Here is a 20521-nt window from a genome sequence, read left to right as displayed (position 1 = left end):
CCTATATCACTTAAATTATTTTTATAGGTTAATATTATATTATCAACTATGTCTCTTCTTATCCTCTAGTGAAAAACTATTTCAGCACACAAATAATGTAAGAGCTCTCCTAAGAGCTATGCTACATGTTACTTTCAAGCAGTATTTAAAAGTGTGTTTAAACTGATCACTTTATTTTAAAGAAATATGCAGGACCTTATAAGAATTCATTTTCTTCCCTTATCTCCTCCCATCTCTCCCCTCAATTTAAAAATTAAAATTAGTATTTTCTATATACTTCAAATTGGTTTAAATACTATATGAGAAATACTATAGGAAACAGGTAAAATGTCCTGCTTCTGGAAGCATCTGTTTTTATTGCTTAGGAACAAATAATAGCCCTTAAACTTAAGAACTGCAAGTTAAAAGGCATATCATCTAAATATCATCAACTGGCAAAATGCGAAATGTCTCTAATATAATTTATTTTGCAACTAAGTCACATTTTCTTACTATTGAATACAATTTTCCTCAGGTTGTCCCTAATTTACATGAATTTAAGTTATTAATTTAGCAACCACAATGCCAGTAAAAAAAATATTTACAACTAGTCCTTACATTTATGACTGTTGCAGCATCCCCATGGTCACATGACCAAAATTTGGGTGCTTGACAACCAGCATGTATTGACAATAGTTGCAATGTTCCACAGTGATGTAATCACCATTTGTGCCAACTGGTTTTCAACAAAGGAAGTCAATGGGGGAAAGCCAAATTTGTTTAACAATGGTGTTATATGCTTAGCAACTACAGGGATTGGCTAAACGCCTGAGCCTAAAATGTATGTTACCAAGTCAGACATTTGTTAAGTGAGTTTTGCCCCATTTTACGACTTACTTGCCACAGTTGCTAAGCGAATCACTATGGTTGATAAGTTAGTAACCTGGTGGTTAAGTGAACCTGGCTTCCCCACTGACTGCTTGTCAGAAGTTCCCAAAAGATAATCACATGATCCTGGGGCACCAGCAATAAATACCAACCACTTGCCAAACACCTACATTTTGATCACATGACTATGGGGATGCTGCAACAGTTATAAGTGTGAAAAATAGTCAAAAGTCACTTTTTTTCCCAGTGCTGTTGTAACTTTAAACAGTCACTGAATGAACTGTTGCAAGTCAAGGATTTACCTGTATTGAACCCCGACCCACTTAATGGCTGCCTGGCTTAGCAATGGAAATTCTGGCTGAAAATCAAGAACTATCACTACCAGTGATGGCAAACCTTTTTTCCTCGAGTGCCGAAAGAGCGTGTGTGTGCGCTATTGCACATGCGTGAGTGCCTACACCCATAATTCAATGCCTGGGAAGGGGAAAACAGCTTCCACCACCCCCAAGAGGCCCTCTGGAGGCCAGAAATGGCCTGTTTCCCAACTTCTGGTGGGCCCAGTAAGTTCATGTTTTGCCTTCCCCAGGCTCCAAAGGCTTCCCTGAAGCTGGGAGAAGGTAAAAACGCCCTCCCCCATTCCCCTGGAGGCTCTCTGGAAGCCAAAAACACTCTCCCAGAGCCTCTGTGTGAGCCAAAAATCAGCTGGCCAACACACACATGCACGTACACACATGCACGTAGGAGCTGAGCTAGGGCAATGGCTCGAGTGCCAGCAGATATGGCTCCATGTGCCACCTGTGGCACCCGTGCCATAAGTTTGCCATCACTAATCTATACTGTATTCTTATAGCTTTCCAGAGCCCTTTGGTCCAATTAATGGAGGCACACAATAATTCACACTGATTTTTTTTAAAGAATTTCATGGGCTGTCTCTGATATGAAGACATCTGAGATTATTCTGAGAGCAATAAGAAACAACTCAGAGAGTTATCCCAAAGATGCAGGTTCAGATACAGATTTAAATGCTAATCACGTTTCACATCTTTCAGGAAGATACTAATAGCTTCAGCCAGTTTTCATGATACCATTGCAATTTCTCTTTAGGATTATGATGAAAATGTGCTGAACCATGCAGGAACCAAGTTTAGATAACATGCTAAGCTAAAGACTGCCAGTGGGAATCAGACCTTCTAAGCACTGACTTTTACAAAATAAACAGAACAGTAGATATCAACAGCAAACAACCTTATATTTCAAAGATAGAGAATGCACTTTTACTGGATGCATGAAAACTGACTGCTTCCAACTTATAATGTGAGCAGCAAAGTTGTAAGAATCCTAAAAGTTGATTTGGCTAAAATATTTCAATATTGCCTCCTTTAAATTTTTTTTTAATAGTTTCCTTCTAGAAATTAATGACAATCACAACTATTATCACTTCTTTACCGTTTGATAATATAATACTGTGTTTCCCCGAATATAAGACCCAGTCCTGTTTATTTATTATTATTATTTTGCCCTCCCCCCCCAAAAAAATACTGGGTCTTATTTTGGGGTGGGAGGATGTTGTCCACTGACTCACCTCACTTACAAATGTTGCCGCCGACCTCCTTTTCGCTATGAGAGGCCTTCAGCAACTTCTTCGACTTTGGATAGTTGCAGCCAGGCCTGGTACACCTCATTCCATTTATTCTGCAGCCAGCAAGGCTTTCCTGAAGGCCTCTATAGCTGATAACAGAGCTCTGGATCGATCCAGAGCTCTGTTATCGGCTACAGAGGCCTTCAGTAAAGGCCTTCAGGAGAGAACATACAAGTGTTAGACTATTAATTTGGTGACATTTGTTTTCATTTGATTTCTTAAATATTTTTGAGGCAACTAATACTAAAACTTGATGATAAGAAATATTTCGTAATCAAGAATTCTCTCTCCTCAATGTTAATTTTAAATGTTGTATTTTTATAGCCATCTGTCTTTTCAGAAACTAGGTAAAGGGATCTGTAAAGCAAAATTCTACAAAAAAAATAGTTCTTAAAAAATCCTGCAAATTCCAGCATCATTTTAGCCTTTAGTTAAATCAGTTACAGTAATAGCAGATATATTAGGGATGTATAACATCATCCAGCCACCATTGTGACATTGTATCACTTCTGCAGTTGCTTAACATTAAAAATTGCTGGTGCAAACAAGGTAGGCTTTCAAAAAAAACTTTAAAATATTTCAGTTAAAGAATGGCCAACACTAATTCAGTGCAATCTCTTTCTCTCTCTGTGTATGTGTGTGTGTGTTGTACTTACATAAACATGTTTATGTAAGTACAACACAATACAGTATATTGTAAGTATAATATATATATGCATGCATTTATCCAGTGGAGGGCTACCAAACTTTTTACTACCATACTGTGGGCGTGGCTTATGCAGGACGGCCTGCATTTTCTTTCAACATCTTTCAGTGCAAATTGGGTGCTCTGGGATGGAGCTCCATTTTTGCTACCCCAATGCATCCCCCCCCCCCGGTCTGGGCAGTAGCCCACCCCTGCATGTATCTCTATGTAAAGAGAGAGTGAGAGAGAAATACAAGTTTGATGTATCACACCTATATCTATATGCATATGCTTTATACACTTATATACTTATATACACACACATACACACACTTCAGAACATGAACAACCAAGCAACTAATTCCGCCCCATAAGTAATAAAAACAGAAACAAAATAAACTTTTTATTTTTAGCATAAAGAGAATAAAATAATACACCAAAAGGCAAAAAGAATTAATTAGTTAAAATAAGTTTAAATGTAAAAAAAAATCCTTAGCAGACATAGAGGTTATGGGCCTCTCAACCATAGTAAACAAAATATTTTATATCATTTGGGGGGCTCTTAGCAAACTGTACATATATGCTTGTTGACAATAGTCTCCTATTTCTGCTCTTATTTAGTTAGGTTATTTAGAATGTTTTATGTATATAGAATGTCAACATGTTTAAATCTTTGTGAGTAGTTTATACAATTTGTAATTGAAGGCAACAATATAATATAATAAATACTTTCAGTTTTTTCTAGTGTGGATGTTTATTCAATAATCTGTGGTCTGAGGAGGCCACAAATTTATTCATTACAGTTACAATGAATTGTTACAAGATAGGACAATTAGTAGGCTTAAATTAGGGGAAAGACCTGAAGTTGCATCTCTTGGGTACATTATAAGAAAACTGATATCCTGTGTTGCTGGTTGTATAATGTCTGGTTCCTGAATCATGGCTTTATCCCAGTCATAAATTGTGTACAGTGTTCCCTCGATTTTCGCGGGTTCGAATTTTGCGAAAAGTCTATAATTAAAAAATACTTTGCGGTTCTTTCCCCTATACCATGGTTTTTCCTGCCCGATGACATCATATGTCATCATCAAACTTTTGTCTGCCTTTAATAAATATTTTTTTAATAAACCTTAATAAATAAACATGGTGAGTAATAATCTAAATGGTTGCTGAGGGAATGGGAAATTCTTATTTAGGGGTTTAAAGTGTTAAGGGAAGGCTTGTGATACTGTTCATAGCCAAAAATAGTGTTTTTACTTCTGCATCTCTACTTCGCGGAAATTCAACTTTTGCGGGCGGTCTCAGAACGCATCCCCCGCGAAAATTGAGGAAACACTGTACTCCAAAATATACTTACTATAATGTCAGGCATGAAAGACTAGGTCCACATGTGAAGGTTCAGTTAAACTGATTTATTGCTAAAGCCTATATGCATAGGCTTTAGCAATAAATAACAATCAATATCTAGAGTTAGATATGGGCCAACAGCATACTGGTGGCTACCTATCAAATCTAGACTGATTCCCTCTATTTACTCAGGCATCCCTAGGTTCTGCCATTCCTTCCCCTACATACAGTATATATGCTATTATATTAAACAAGCGTGTTTCCCCCCCCTTCCACACACACACTTCAAACTGAAGAAATGAAAGAAAATAAAACCAGTTATTCATGTATTTAACAACAAACAAAGGGAGAATAAATGTGCCACTGAACCAGACTTGGAGGCTCCACATAAAAGAACTAGGAGCATAGCATAGTAGATAGAATCTCCACATGCTCACCAGTGTCCTTGCCCCATATAGGGGCTAATTGGCTGCTAGGAATGGTGATTTCCACCCTCTTTGATCAATCTCTTTATTCTCTTTGAGTCATTTGGCTTCTGTGTTTCCCACATGCCACTTGTATTCAGTTTAGAGAACTTTCCCCAGGGAGTCACTGGGGATTGCAAACTGTCTATTCACACCTGGCAAATGTAAATGGTTGTGTTCTCATAAGTGACACTGATTAATTTTTTAGCTTTGAGCAACTGCTTAAGAAGGGCTTTGAGATTTATTGTTTTATTTATTTCCTTCTCAGATGAAAAGTAGGATAATAAAGTTATTTATAGCTTTTACCTACAATATTGCTAATTAAATTGTTTGTATTTCTCTTTAAAACTGACATTTTCTAAGCAACTAGTAGATAAGAACAAAATATATATAATTGAGCACTAAAGGCTTTGCTTATTTTTAATGTTCTTAGGCAGAAAGATGTTAAGATAATATTATTTTACAACTAATAATATGTTAGAAATGCAGGCAACATCAAAATCAATGCAGTCATTTTAATGATTTTTTAAAAGACTTTTCAGAACTTGTTATTAATTAACACATAAGACATTAGGTTCATTCTTTTCGACTACCAAGGGTCTTCCTGTTTTTATATGTAATCATTGTTTGTAGGAGTCACAGCTTTGTAGGAGTCACAGTTTGTAGGAGTCCTCAGAGAGGGGCAGCATACAAATCTAATAAATTATTATTATTATTATTATTATTATTATTTATTAGATTTGTATGCCGCCCCTCTCCGAAGACTACTACTACTACTACTACTACTACTATTATTATTATTATTATTTATTTTAATATATTTGTAGTAATCTGTTGTTTAAGATTTTTTTGCCTCTTCTTCCGAACTATTTTCACCTTATGAACCTGAGCCACCGCCGCTGGGATGTCCCGCCTCCGGACTTCCGTTGCCAGCTGAAGCGCTGGGATTCTCCTGAGGCTCGCCTCGCTGGGAAACCACGCCTCCGGACTTCCGTTGCCAGCCGAAGTGCTGGGATTTCCCTGAGCCTTCCTCGCTGGGATTCAAAGCAGCACTGGCAAAAATGAAGGAAATCCCAGCACTTCGGCTGGCAACCAAAGTCTGGAGGTGGGGTTTCCCAGCGAGGGGAGCCTCAGGGCAATCCCAGCGGTTCGGCTGGTAATGGAAGTCTGGAGGTGGGGTTGCCCAGCGGTGCAAGGCAAAAGGGGTGACTTTTGGGATGGGGTTGCATGCATTATTTGCTTTTACATTGATTCCTATGGGGAAAATTGCTTCATCTTATGAACTTTTCTACTTACGAACCTGGTCATGGAATGAATTAAATTCATAAGACGAGGTATTACTGTATTGTAATTATTTACTCTCCCTAAGTTTACAGACATTTATTTCTTCATACCCTATGCTATGTGTTATCTATAAACAAATCTTGCAGGATTCCTGTACCTAAAATCTTTGGTCCCCTCTAGTATCTACTTTTTGAAATCAAGAAATCTTTTATCCGTCTTAATTCTTGTAAAAAAACAAATCCACAGGATCTATAAAGAGGATGTGGAGTTCCATTATAAATAAGAGACAACTACATCTCTATGGAAATGCAAAACAGAATGTAAACTTTCTTGAACTCATTTGAGTTGATATAAAAGAAATGACATATACTACAGACTACCCAACCAAATAGATGAAATAGATGAACGTTTTGCTAATTAGTAAGCTAGGGTATGCAGGAAACATGCCCTGACATCAATTGGGAGGTGAAGTCTGCACTGAATGGAAGATCAGACAAATTTCTGACAAAGCTAGCGGACAACTTTGTCACCCAAAGATGGAGGAGGGAACTAGAGTGTCAACTATACTGGACTTAATCATTTCATGAAATGATAGAGAGGTTGAAGTTGTGGGGACTTTAGGAGAGAGTGATGATATCATATTGGAATTCAACATAATATAGGCATACATACTAAAACAAAGTCGAACTAATGTCCTTAATTAATTATTTTTTAGACCTGATTTCAACAAGCTTAGAGAAAGTTTGGGAATTAAAAGGAGATTTTAATTAAAGGAGAAAACAATTCAAGAAGCTTGAGAAACTTGAGATGATAAAAACTCAGTTTAATACAAAACCACTGAAAAAGAAAAAAATAAGGGAACCCAGACAAAACCAGTATGGCTGCATAAAGAACTCTCTGATAAACTGAAAAACAAAAAGAACAGTATAAGAACTGTAAAGAGGACAAAGCAGCATATAGCCCAAAGATGAAGTCAGGAAAGCTAAGGCTCAGAATGAAATGAATGAATGAATGGAAAGGAAGGAAGGCAGAAAGGAAGGAAGGAAGGAAGGAACTAAGCTATTAGTAGAAGCCAATGTGGGTTTGTCAAAGAAAATCATGTTTTGATTAGACAAACCTTATTGCATTATTTGACAAAGTGCCTAAATTATTGGATCATCAAAATTCTGTGGACATAGTTCGTTGTGTTTCTCGGAGAGTTACCTGGCTGATAAACAGAAGTATAGATAAACTTCCTGAACTTCCTGATATAATTTATTTCCAACATTTTTAGGGTTGGAAAGAGCAACAATCAAAAACTGTTTTTCATGCAGTTATTGTATAGTTGCATTCCTTACAGCGATACCAGGAACCATCCGAAATATACGTAAATATAAACTTTGAAAAAACAGAACAATACAGGGCCTAATTTGATATCGGGAAAAGGTTATCTAATTAAGAGTCATGTTTGATAGAGAGACTGATCAAACTACAATCTGCAGAGAAAGAGAAAGAGAAAAATGTCCCTGTTGTATTCATCTGGGGAAGGTAAATGACAGTTTCCTCCCTCCCTCCCTCCCTCCCTCCATCCATCCATCCCTCCATGCTGTACCATACCTACCAATTCTGCATAGCATACAAACAGAAACAGGAACTTTTAAAAAACAACAAACTACAATGGGACTATAGTGATACTCCTCATCTGAGAGTACCACTATTGTCACCTTGTATTTTGTGACTGTTTTAACATTGCAGATGCCTGAAGATGGAACTCCTTTGGGGATGGGACTGTAAGCCAGCTTTCTTTCCCTGGCCCCAACAAACAAGTTGTCAGTATAAAACTCAGAAGGGATTTGCAATAAACTAATATACAGTTTCAAAAATCCTATCCCATGGTTTGATGATGTACACTTAATGAAAGAAACAACAATGGAAATCATGCCCTTCTAACAAAAAACAACAACAACAGCCCCAAGCCAGTCAACCACATGATTCATTGCAGTGAGCAAATGCATCTAAAATACCTATTTTGTTGTGTGGGCTGTTTCTTGCCTCCAGTCTCAGGTGCACTCTGTCCTTTAATACTAGTTGATGAAAAAATACAAATGAGAAGAGTCTGCTGTTGTGTTTCCCTTAGGCGTTGAATTGGCAATTGTGGGAACAGAGTGCTGAACTGGAAGATTTTGATCTAAACCAACAGGCATGTTTTACAGTAACATTTAATGATGGCCCTCTTTACATTTGAGAAAAAAAATGGGATGTATTAATATTGCAATCTCCATTGGACCAGAAGTTTTGTCTGCTGTATGTGGCTTTTCTAGATGTTGATTGGGGTGTTGATGGCTGGCTATTAAGTCATTGGCTTGTGCTGCCAAGCCCTCACCTCCTTAGCTGGTGGTCAATCATCAACACCCCAATCAACATCTAAAAAGCCATATAACAACAGGTGCTATATAAATACCACACACAGAACAGGCCAAAATATACACTCTGTTAGAAAGATGTTCCCTGAAGATCGGCTCTAGCTTGGAAGACTGGTTTGGGTGGCTGTCCAAAATTGGATCCTGCAACATTATCCATGGAGACATATATTTGCCTTCATTCATGTATTAATATTGTTAGCTATGAAATATTGTGTTACAAAGCAAGGAGAGACTACTTTTGGTTTTTCAAATAGTAGCAGAACATGAACTTTCTAGATTGCTATGTAATAACTGGAATATATTATTTGTTTTATTCACATGCTTTTCATGCTGTCTTTCCAGGCTACTTACTTCAAGCCAGTTTATAGACATATAAAAATATTATTGCAGTTCAATAATAAAACCGACATAGAACAAGGACATGAGAACATCTAAATAGTACAATAGAACAAATTTCGTATTTTTAAAAAATCAACTTGAAACCAATGCTCACTGTTATAGAATCATTCATTCAAAAGTTGACAATGGTAAAATTATTATGTAGATCATTAGTTTTAAGCTCTGCAGTATGTTGAACAGCATCATCTCAATTAAAAGCTACAGTACTGTACTTGAAGCTGAAAATGTTAAAGTCTTTAAAGGAATTATAAGACATATGAATGATAGGCAAAGCAACAAATGGGGTCTCTGATAACAATCTTAATTTTAAAAAAATGTTTAGACAAATATACTGCTCAAAAAAAATAAAAATAAAGGGAACACTCAACACATCCTAGAACTGAATGAATGAAATATTGTCATTGAATATTCCATTTGCACAACAGCATGTGAAATTGACTGTTAATCAGTGTTGCTTCCTAAGTGGACAGTTTGATTTCACAGAAGTTTGATTTACTTGGAGTTATATTGGGTTGCTTTAGTGTTCCCTTTATTTATTTATTCTGAGCAGTGCATATTAATCCTTTAGATCAGGGCTGGGCAATTTATTTTCCCAAGGGGCCACATGAAAAATTGGGACTGATGTGGAGGGATGAACCAATGTACATCCTGATTTGATGTTACCTGATCTAGGTGAGAGTTGAGCTCTGCACAAGGGCAGAAAAATGCTTGCTCTCTCCTCCCCCTCCTGTCGCTGCCAGCCAATTGAAGGGGTGCACAGCAATTGCACAGAGTACAGCCTGACTTGGATGCTTTTCCTGACCCCTGCAGTACACTTATTTACATTTAGAGCCAGGGTGGCGCATTGGTTAGAGTGCAGCACTGCAGGCTACTTCAGCTAACTGCTAGCTGTAGTGCAGCAGTTCAAATCTCACCACTGGCTCAAGGTTGATTCAGCCTTCCATCCTTCCAAAGTGGATAAAATGAGGACCCAGATTGTTGAGGGCAATATGCTGATTCTGTAAACCGCTTAGAGAGGACTGTAAAAGCACTATGAAGTGGTACATTAGTCCAAATTGCTACTGCTATTTGATTTCTGATTTCTAATTGGTATCATGTGAGCCAGACGAGGATTGGCAAAGGGCAGATATATCCCAGGGGCTGTAAAATGCCCAGATCTGCTTTAGATTATGCTAGAAATGCATTAATCTTATTGCAATTAATACAGAATAACACAATATGTTATTCTGGATATTGTACTAATACAACAGAACCTGTTCTAAATGCATGTGGGTAGTCCTTGACTTATGACCATTTGTTTACCGGCTGTTCAAAGATATAGTGGTGCTGAAAAAGGTGACTTGCAACCAGTCTTTGTGCTTATGGCCATCCATCACCTCTAAGGTCATGTGATCAAATCATAACGATTGACTTAATCAATCCTTATGGAAACAATGGAAATTTCTGTCTTAATTGTGGTCATAAACCTATAGTCCTGACAAGTGCCCAAGAAATCATTTGTGTAAAATAATGAATTACCATTCAAAGCAGCTCAACCATAATAGGGTATTATGACTAGGCAAGGTAATAATGCATGACTGACTGAAGGCAAAATCACGCAGTGTACTTCTAAGGAGCGGGGAGCATCAGAAACCAATTCTTTATAATGTTTTCCTGAAATAAAATAATCAGAAATAAATAGAATTGTCTTCTAAGACATGGAATATTTAGGAAAGATCCAACCATTTATCTTTTCATTACCCCATGATTAGGATTAACTGTGTCTTCATTGTGCTATTAAATAATATTTGAATAGTATTACAAACACAACTTGAGGTGGGAGAATAATTGCAACAGTTTCCATAGTAAATTTTGACGATAGCAAAATGACAATATGGGTGCAGTAGCATTGTACAGATTTTTGCCATTACTTATTTGCTTGCCAACATCTGATGCAAGTATACAAGTTCTGACATCTGAATGATGCTATCGCACACATTTTGCTATTTTGTCCCTTCTTGTATCCCTTGCAGGTTCCCAAGCCTGGTTGTTTCTTCTAGTCATGTGTTGCAAACTACTTGAGTTGAAAGGACACCATCAAAGTGTTCTAGACTAGTTTAGATGTTGTTCCATAGGGACAATGTGAACTGTAACTTTTATGCTTTACTGTATGTTTTAGAAAAAGAGAGCCATCAGTTGTCCACTGTGGAAAGACTCACATTTTAGAGATACTGATTAAGTAACACCCTATATTCAGGGGTGAAATCCAGCAGGTTCTAACAGGTTCTGGAGAATTGGTACCGGAAATTTTGAGTAGTTCGGAGAACTATGAGATGTATGATTGTTTTTTATATTAAGGGTTTTTAATTGTTTTAATGTATTGGTTTTGTACTGATTCTTGTTGTGAGCTGCTCCGAGTCTTCGGAGAGGGGCAGCATACAAATCTAATAAATAAATAAATAAATAAAATAAACCAGCAAATAACAGAGTAGGGTGGGAATGTAGATTTTGCAATATCCTTCCCCCAGGAATAGGGAGGAAGTATGGATTTTACATTATCTTTCCCCTGGAGTAGGTGTGGGAATGGAGATTTTGCACCACCTAGCCACACCACTGCACACCATGCCCATCAAGGCACTCCCACAAAACTGGTAATTAAAAAAAAAAGAATTTTCACCACTGTTTATATGATCTATTCTTACTCTACCATATTTTTCATAAATATTTATAGATCCTGAAAGTTTTAAATGTGCATAGTGCGATAGAATTAAAATCGTTTCACATGTTGCATATAAACATCACTCCTATTCACTTTATTTATAAATTGAGAGCACTGACTTGTACTTTGAGCAGAACCTGAAAAGTAGTAAATGTTAATCTTGGTTCATAACAGTTAAGAACAGGGATCCTCAAATTTGGCAACTTTAAGACTTGTGGACTTCAACTCCCAGAATTCTGGGAGTTGAAATCCACAAGTCTTAAAGTTGCCAAGTTTGAAGACTTCTGGTTAAGAAGTTCTAATCACAATGATTAGAAGTACCTTTACTTTCATTAGACAAAATAGTATCTGTTTACTGCTGCCTGAACCTTGTATGTATGTATGTAAAATGTATTGTTTTAATGCTTAAATAGAACAGACTATAGAAATAATAGACATATTTATTTTATTTTTTATTAATTTATTGAATTTATATTGCTTATTTGCGCATGGCGTCTCAAGGTGACTTACAGAATATAAAACTACATTTAAAATAATACAAACTTTGAAAAATAATCAAATAAATTAATATGGTGTAATATAACAAAATCATCCCTCCACACGTCTTCCACTCATTCCTGCCCCGGTGACAGCAGATCACACGAGCCATTTAATGAGTCCATTCCACTCTGGGTTCTTGAGGCCCACTGGTAGAACTAGGTCTTCAGTGCCTTTCAGAGAGAGGGAGCCACCATGGAGAAGGCCCTTCTTCTGTGTCCCAGCAAGTGTATCTCCCTCAGTGAAGAGACCCGCAATGTTCCCTCCCTACTCTGATGGGTCGGGTAGATGTAATCGGCAAGAGACAGTTCCTCACATTCATAGTGTAACTTTAGAGAAAGAGATAAATCTACAATTATACTTATAACTGTTATAAAGGTCAGAAACTATTTCTTTATATCTTTTTTCCCTTTCTATATTTCTTCTACCTTGTTTTGTTTTTTGAACTTTGGCTCTGTTATTTCTGCCTTTTTCATTTTTACACTTTTTTGTTTGCATTTTTCTCTTGTTTTTGAAACTTTCAATAACTATTTATTTTTATTTATTTACTATGTAATTTATATGCTGTCAATCTTGTTGTCCAGAATGATGCTAGATGACTTACAAATAATAAAAATAGCAATATAAAAACTAATTATATACACATGTTATCCCTCCCCCCCACAAAATTATCTTTTGAAAGAATGAGATAATATTTGTGAATATGTAAATGAAAATAAGAATTTTAATCATATTTCTACACTTGTAGTATAAAATGGCTAGATCTGATAAAGTTATGTGCATATCTGATTTTATCTTAATTTCCAAGTCACAAAAGCTGCTTGTTTCATAATAAGACTTTGAATGGCTAAAATCAGGAAAATGTGAGATACATATATGAAAGACTTTTTTGGGAGAATAAAGTACAAAATGGTTTCGCATCTCTTATCTTAAGTTGACAAAATAATGTTTAACTCTTCATTTAAATACATACTAATTGAGACAAACAATCAAAGGGAAGAGATAAATACTATGTAAATTGTGCAGTAACTTTTTAACCCAGAAGAACAAATTGAGTAATTAAAGCTTCGTAGTGACGCAGATCCTACGCTACGTGGTACATTGGTCTGATCTTGTCTATATATTTTCTTTTGCTGCACAGATAGCAGGAGCTTTATGGTGGTACTACATATCAAAAGGAATTGAGTATCTGGACACAATATTCTTCATCCTAAGAAAGAAATTTAATCAAATCAGTTTTCTTCACGTCTATCACCATTTCACTATGTTTACTTTGTGGTGGATTGGCATCAAATGGGTTGCAGGAGGACAAGGTGAGTAAACTTGTCTACTAAGTGGAAAGTGAATATTAAAAATAAAATGAATATTCATATAGAGTATTAGCATGTAAATATTTTCTGTACTACATTTATAAAAAATGTGTATGCCTTAATTCTGTGGTGCAGTTTAAAAGTATATTCTTCCTTGTCTGGGAAATGAGGGGGAGGAAAAATAGATTACTATAGTCTTGTGAAACACTTTTCACACTGGCATAAGTGCATGATTCAGATTTTAAATCCATATTCTTCCCCTTGTGTTTAAGTCTATGAACTGCATGAAGCAACAGATAGATCTAACTTGCCTAACTAAAATTCTGCAACCACAGGCAGATACATTTTTTGATTGTGCTTTGCTTAATTTAGCATGGTGATGAAAGAATCTAATCAATTAAGTTGTAATAAATTCAACAACACTTCCATTTATTCTTAGAATATTTGTATTTATTTTATTTTTGTGCGCTGTGAAAACTGGTTTTAACTGCTTCATTTTACTCTGTGGATACAAATTGTAGATAAAGATTATATCAGCTGTAATAATTATCACACTTTTCCTTTTTTCTTTATGGTTTCTTAAGTCATACAACTCTCTTTAAATCAGAATCTTGGCCTTACTTTGCATTTTCTGTCTTTAATTATGCATATTTCCCTGTGTATATATTTCCATAGATTGACCTATAAATTAGATATTTAATTTAATTTAAATTAAATAATAAATTTAATTTATTAAATAATAAATAATACATTCATAATTTCTATTTTATATAATATAACCATCCATATGATTCTGCAGTCCCTATATACTTTATATTTGTAAACTATAAGTTTGAAAGGATGCACATCAATAATCCTTTCAATACAAGTCTAGAAAAATGAGCCATCACAAATAACAGTTTTTTTGACCTGATCAAGTTTTACATTTGAGTGTTCAGTCCAGCACAAGAAAACTGTGGAGACTACCATATTTTTTGGAGTATAAGATGGACCACAGTATAAGATGCACCTTAGTTTTGGGGGAGGAAAATAGAGGACAAAATCTACCCACCAGGTATTCATCTGGCTAGTGTTATTAGTCTGGGCAGCTTCAACACATCATTCCCCTGGTTAGGGCTGAAACAAAAAAAAACTTTTTTCGAAGGGAATAGCAATGAAAATCCTGCAAGCAGGGAAGATCGTTAGCACATCACTGGGGCTGAAAAAACCTTTTGCAGAAGGAATAGCAATGAAAACAAGCCTGCAAAGATTTAGGGCTGGGAAAAAACTTGTGAGTAGCAATGAAAACAAGCCTGCATGCCAGGAAGATCATTAGCACCTGGTTAGGGCTGGGGGGAAAACTTCGAAAAAGCTACATTCAGAGTACTGTATAAGACACACCCAAATTTTTAGCCTCTTTTAGGAGGGGAAAGGTGTGTCATATATTCCGAACAAATATTCATTTAGTGACCTTTCAAATTTATGACAGCACTGAAAAAAATGACTTATGACTGTTTTTCACACTTATGACTGTTGCAGCAATCCCACAGTTACGGGATCCAAATTTGGGTGTGTGGCAACTGGTTTATATTTATGATGTTGCAATGACCCAGGGCCATGTGATCATCTTTTGTGACTGTCTAACATGCAAAGTAAATGGGGAAGCCAGATTCACTTAACAACTGTGTTACAAATTTAACAATTGCAGGGATTCTCTTGCGGCAAAACTCACTTAACAAATGTGTTGCTTAGCAACATAAATTGTGGTTATAAATCAAGGTCTATCTGTATAACTAGCATTATCGAAGAGTTATTCATTGTTTATACTCTATAGGACTAACAATGGACGTGTATTCAGCAAATATTTCTACTCTTAGTTGTACCGTTCTGTAGTAAAATTACAAAGCAAGTTTTTCAGGCACACATATCACATAGAACAGTGATGGCAAACCTTTTTCCCTTGGTGCTGAAAAACTTGCACATGTGTGAGTGCCCACATCCATAATTCAATGCCCGGGGAGGGTGAAAACAGCTTCCCTGACACACACACACACACACACACAGAGGCCCTCTGGAGGCCAGAAACAGCCTGTTTCTCAACTTCTGGTGGGCCCAGTAGGCTCGTGTTTTGCCCTCTCCAGGCTCCAGAAGCTTCCCTGGAGCTGGAAGAGGGTAAAAACATCCTCCCCCCGGAAGCTCTCTGGAAGCCAAAAACACCTTCCCAGAGCCTCTGTGCGAACCAAAAATCAGCTGGCTGGCACACACATTCATGTTGGAGCTGAGCTAGGGCAACAGCTTGCATGTCAGCAGATATGGATCCGCGTGCCACGTGTGGCACTTGTGCCATAGGATCGCCATCACTGACATAGAACAAGTGATGTGGAAGTATGATTCCATTCTCTGATATTTGTAGCTATTTATGGTGGCAATGAAATTGTACCAATGCATTCAAGCTATAGAGTGCCTACCTATGGAGTCTCATAAGTTGGCTTTTACACGAGTAACAGAGGAGTCTCTTGCTTTTTCTTCTTCTTGTCCTCTGATCTACTCCTCAGATATTACAATTTTTCAAAATTAGAAGAAGAAATGATAAGGGAAACTGATATTGAGGCATTGTGCTTTCTTCTCCTTGGTGAGAAAAATTAAATATCATTGAATATGGTTACCTTAATAATTTTGGTAATGTGTTTTGTGTTTGTTTCTTCTTCCCAACAGCATTTTTTGGAGCTCATATGAATGCTTTCATTCATGTTGTCATGTACATGTACTATGGACTAGCTGCCTGTGGCCCAAAGGTCCAAAAGTACCTTTGGTGGAAACGATACCTGACCATATTGCAATTAGTAAGTAATATTTGCGTTTTTAAAAAATCTGTTGTTTTAAAAAAAAATTGGCCTCTTCAGTGTGAGAACCTTGAAAGTAATATGCACATACATACCATCTTTAGAGAGAGAGAGAGAGAGAGAGAGAGACTTTTCCAACATGAGGAAACCCACATAGATAAAGGAAGAAACTACACTATTGCCTCCAGCACGTAGAGAACTACAGGAATGGCAACAAGATAGAACTCTGGTAGCTGTTCTCCCTTTTCCCATGCAATAACTCCCCAGTTAGTGACTGCACTCTATTCCAACAATCATGTCATTAAGCAAAATGATCACTACACGAGCATGCACTGATAGAAAAGGATGTTGCGAAGATCACTAGTTGATGCTGCTTCATTCAAATAAAATTCTGCCTTACAAGTCCTGTGACTGACCCATTGTTTCCCCACCTTTCGGGGTGGTCATATTGCTTTAAAAAGCTCTCTTCCTGAGCTGCTTTTCTCCACAGGGCAGAACCTCCCTAAAAAAACGTTAATCCCAAGTTAACAAGCTCAGGTCTGTGGCCTTCATTAGATGTGTAGCCCAACTGTGCTACTGCCTGAAACTGATCAGACCTTAATCAGTTTCACACCAAAGGCTTTTTTGTCATAAATGTGCATTTTGGTTAAAAAAAATGTTTTCTTACCATTAGTAAATGGTATTGGTAAATGATAACTAACCAATATAGTCACTAAACAAGAAGTGGCTGTATACAGAGTATATATTTTTAAGAATAATGGGAGAAAGCTTATATATAATAATTGTTTAAATCTGCTGAAAATAGATACATTAGTATAACACAGAGAGCTTTGGTACGCTCCCAATTCTCAGAAAAAAAATAATCCTAGTGATTTTTTTCTCCAATAAATAGGAATGCATGTGCACATCTGTATATCTATATACATATTGCCCCCGGATAGCACCCTAAAAGCGGGCAAGAGCATGAAACGAAGTTATTTATTTCTTTACTTAAGAAAATTTATGACTGTCCAGCTTGCTCTCAGTGATTTTGGGCAGCTTACAAAGATAAAAGTCCAATACAAAAACAATAACAATTAAAAAAACAATAGCCCCACTCTACACCCGTGAAAACAACACAAAAACAAAGTTAGGGTTCAGTCAGTTTGCTAGCCTCTTCTCTTGTTTCTAATTCATATTGAGGGGATTCATATCTGCAATGAAGACATGCTCTATATCTAGAGTACTGACCTCTATCAGTCGGATTTCTCAGAGTTACTCTGATGGAGAGCATCTGTACATAGAGGACACCCTGCAGATACTTCCTTCTCCTGGGGAACCTCAAGAACAGTGGTTCTCAATCTTTCTAATGCAGTTAATACAGTTCCTCATGTTGTGGTGACCCCCAACCATAAGCCTAGCACCAATTCTCCCAACAGAGCTTTAAGCTGATTGACAGGAATGTCAGAGCAACACCCCCCACTGTAAATGCCTGATTGGTCAGATTGCAAAAAGATGTTTCAAGGCACCAGGATAGAAGCTTTATTTCCTAACACCATGGAAAATTTGTCTTTTTCCATGGTCTTAGGCGACCCCTGTGAAATGGTCGTTCGACACCCAAAGGGGTCCCGACCCCCAGGTTGAGAACCACTGCTCAAGAGGAGGAAGGCAGGAATCACATGTTCATCCCCTTTGAAGCCATGGTGGGAATTTCCCCCCTGTTTCAATAGCATCTTCCTTCATTGCATTCTTAGCAGCATAATGTGAAATAATCCTCCTTCCCTTAGTACACAGATAATTGGAGAGCCCTATTTTTAAGTAAATAAGGATATGTATGAACGGCATTCAGACACATTTTCGGGAGAAGGGGGGAACTCATTTAAACTCCAACAGAAATGTTATAATCAAGATTAATGGACCTTCTGTTATTCTACCTTTCAGCTTCAGTTCCACATAGCTATTGGCCACACCGCCCTGTCTATTTATATTGATTGCCCCTTTCCTAAATGGATGCACTGGGGAGTCATTATCTATGCCAGCACTTTTATTGCTCTGTTTGGTAACTTCTACTATCGGACATACAAGATGCCCAAGCAGCCCAAGGGTCTCAAGCAAAAAGAAAAGAACGGCAAGATCACCAATGGCGTAATAGCAAACGGTACAAGCAAACCAGAAAACGGCGCAGTTATGGAAAATGGAAAAGTGCAGAAGAAAGCTAAAGGAGAGTAACTTGATTCAAGCCTTAAACATTGAGAGCCGTGAGGATTCTTCAATCTGATAATAAAAGAAAAGGAAATACTGTCCTGTCTTTACCAATTGACCTTTAGGTTGTTGAAGAGATAGAAAACATTATTTATGAAGATTGTTTTAACAACAAAAATCCTATTGTAATTATGTAATTATTGAGATTCGTTAACTTTATGTAAACTTTTAGACTGCGGGTGTTGGTAACGTAAGAAAGAATTGCTGAAATATTCTTTACTGTCAATCCAGTGGTTAAATTTGCAATTAACTATGGATATAATTGATTTACTGAAACTGACATCTTTTCAAAAAAGAGAGCTTACAAATTCTACTATTTCTAATCAATATTTTGAGAAAAAAGAAAAAAAAGTCCTCAATGAAAATATGGAGAGGGAAGTTTGCTCTCTTTTTTAATAATTTGTAGTTTCTTCATCTAAATTATGCAGTATTGCTGTATTAGGTTGTTCTAATTTCCCCCTTATGTCTGTTACATTGTTGTTCATTGTGTGAAAATACACCTACCTCTTTATTTGGTAAAAAATAACAACTACTATTAAATATTCATTTCTGAAATAAGGAGCCCGTAATATATTATTTAGAAAAAAAACATTTGTCTCCCATTAACAAAATGTGTTTTCTAATTAACAAGCATAAAACCACGTTTGAACATTTTTAACGATTCTTGTATCCAATTGCACGGAATGCATGGTGTTGATGCTTTTTCAATGGTCAGATATATATAGTGGGTGGATCAAGAATAGAACTCAATTTTTACTTTGCTATTGGCCTACTTATTAAGCATGGGACAAATTCAATATAAAAAGGAGAGAGATTCAAAATTATAAAGAACTTTGCATTTGAAGGCTTGAAATCCACAGTTTACTGGAATTTAATTGGGGCAGCAAGCACTTCAATGCCATGACCAGATGCACTGTACCTATATTGCTGTGAACTGTTTATTCACACAATAATCTTGCTCTTTGGTACTGTAAAACCTCCAGACTCTTGTGTTTAAAACAGGCTCTGTGCATGTAACTGATGGTTCTTGTAATCGCATCCCTGCAAGAACAATAATGGTTTGGTAAGATTCTATTCTTTCCATATCAGCTTCTCTAAGTCTTATTTTCATGGATGCTCTTCTCATCCCTTCTGCTGCACCATTGTGGCTTCTCTCTAAAGTTTAAGAGAGCACCTCAAGCTCTCCTACTATGAACTGCATACATTATATTGCACTACAATGAAGAAAGTACAACAGTGACTCTTCATTTGCACAGCCAGGGTAATTTGGAGAGAAGTCATGATTTGCTCCAGCTTGGAGTGACTTTGAGGGAGAGCTGCATCGCCCAGAAGGTCTTTAGATTTCTCTGTTCTAAATACAAGAGCCAATCCAGAGGTGGGATTCAGCTGGTTAGGACCGGTTTGAGTGAACTGGTAGTAGCGACCTGCAGGTAGGTCGGAATCCCGTCCTATATTGCCGTGTTTTTGATGCTGCACTCATGCAAGGACGGTGAGCGCAAGTGAATTTCTGTGTTTTGTGACACTGCTGGATGAACCGGTTGTTGCAGTATGTGAAGCCCACCGCTGAGCCAATCCTCATGTATTTTACAGAAACAGTTCTTTCTAGCAGCATATTTTATATCATGGAAATAAAGTTATTTAGTTGAGATAGAAGCTCACAGAATATTCTGTTTTATTTTTCCTATCTTGTATTGTCTACAATAAACAACACAAAAACAAAATCACATTTTTTCATATTCATAATGTCTTTAACTTGAAAATTTTCAAATTTAAAGATAATTTAAATGTTTAGGTAAATAGCTTCTCCTTGAAGGTAGTAACCTTTA

At 36.8% G+C, this 20521-nt stretch overlaps 1 protein-coding gene across 1 annotated transcript in view; it reads left to right on the top strand.

Annotated features, from left to right (window-relative positions):
- ELOVL4 (ELOVL fatty acid elongase 4) overlaps nt 1–20416 on the top strand; it is a 43989-nt gene extending 23573 nt beyond the window's left edge. Inside the window, exons 4-6 of the mRNA XM_070739048.1 lie at nt 13464–13635; nt 16327–16454; nt 18375–20416. Of these exons, the coding sequence (XP_070595149.1) occupies nt 13464–13635; nt 16327–16454; nt 18375–18662 (588 nt within the window). The 3' untranslated portion in view covers nt 18663–20416. The remainder of the gene's footprint in view (nt 1–13463; nt 13636–16326; nt 16455–18374) is intronic.
- The last annotated feature ends 105 nt before the right edge of the window (nt 20417–20521 follow it).

This window comes from Erythrolamprus reginae, chromosome 1 (assembly GCF_031021105.1).
Source record: "Erythrolamprus reginae isolate rEryReg1 chromosome 1, rEryReg1.hap1, whole genome shotgun sequence".
NCBI classification, from domain to species: Eukaryota; Metazoa; Chordata; class Lepidosauria; order Squamata; family Dipsadidae; genus Erythrolamprus; species Erythrolamprus reginae.
This window is presented reverse-complemented; position numbering and strand designations above follow the sequence as displayed.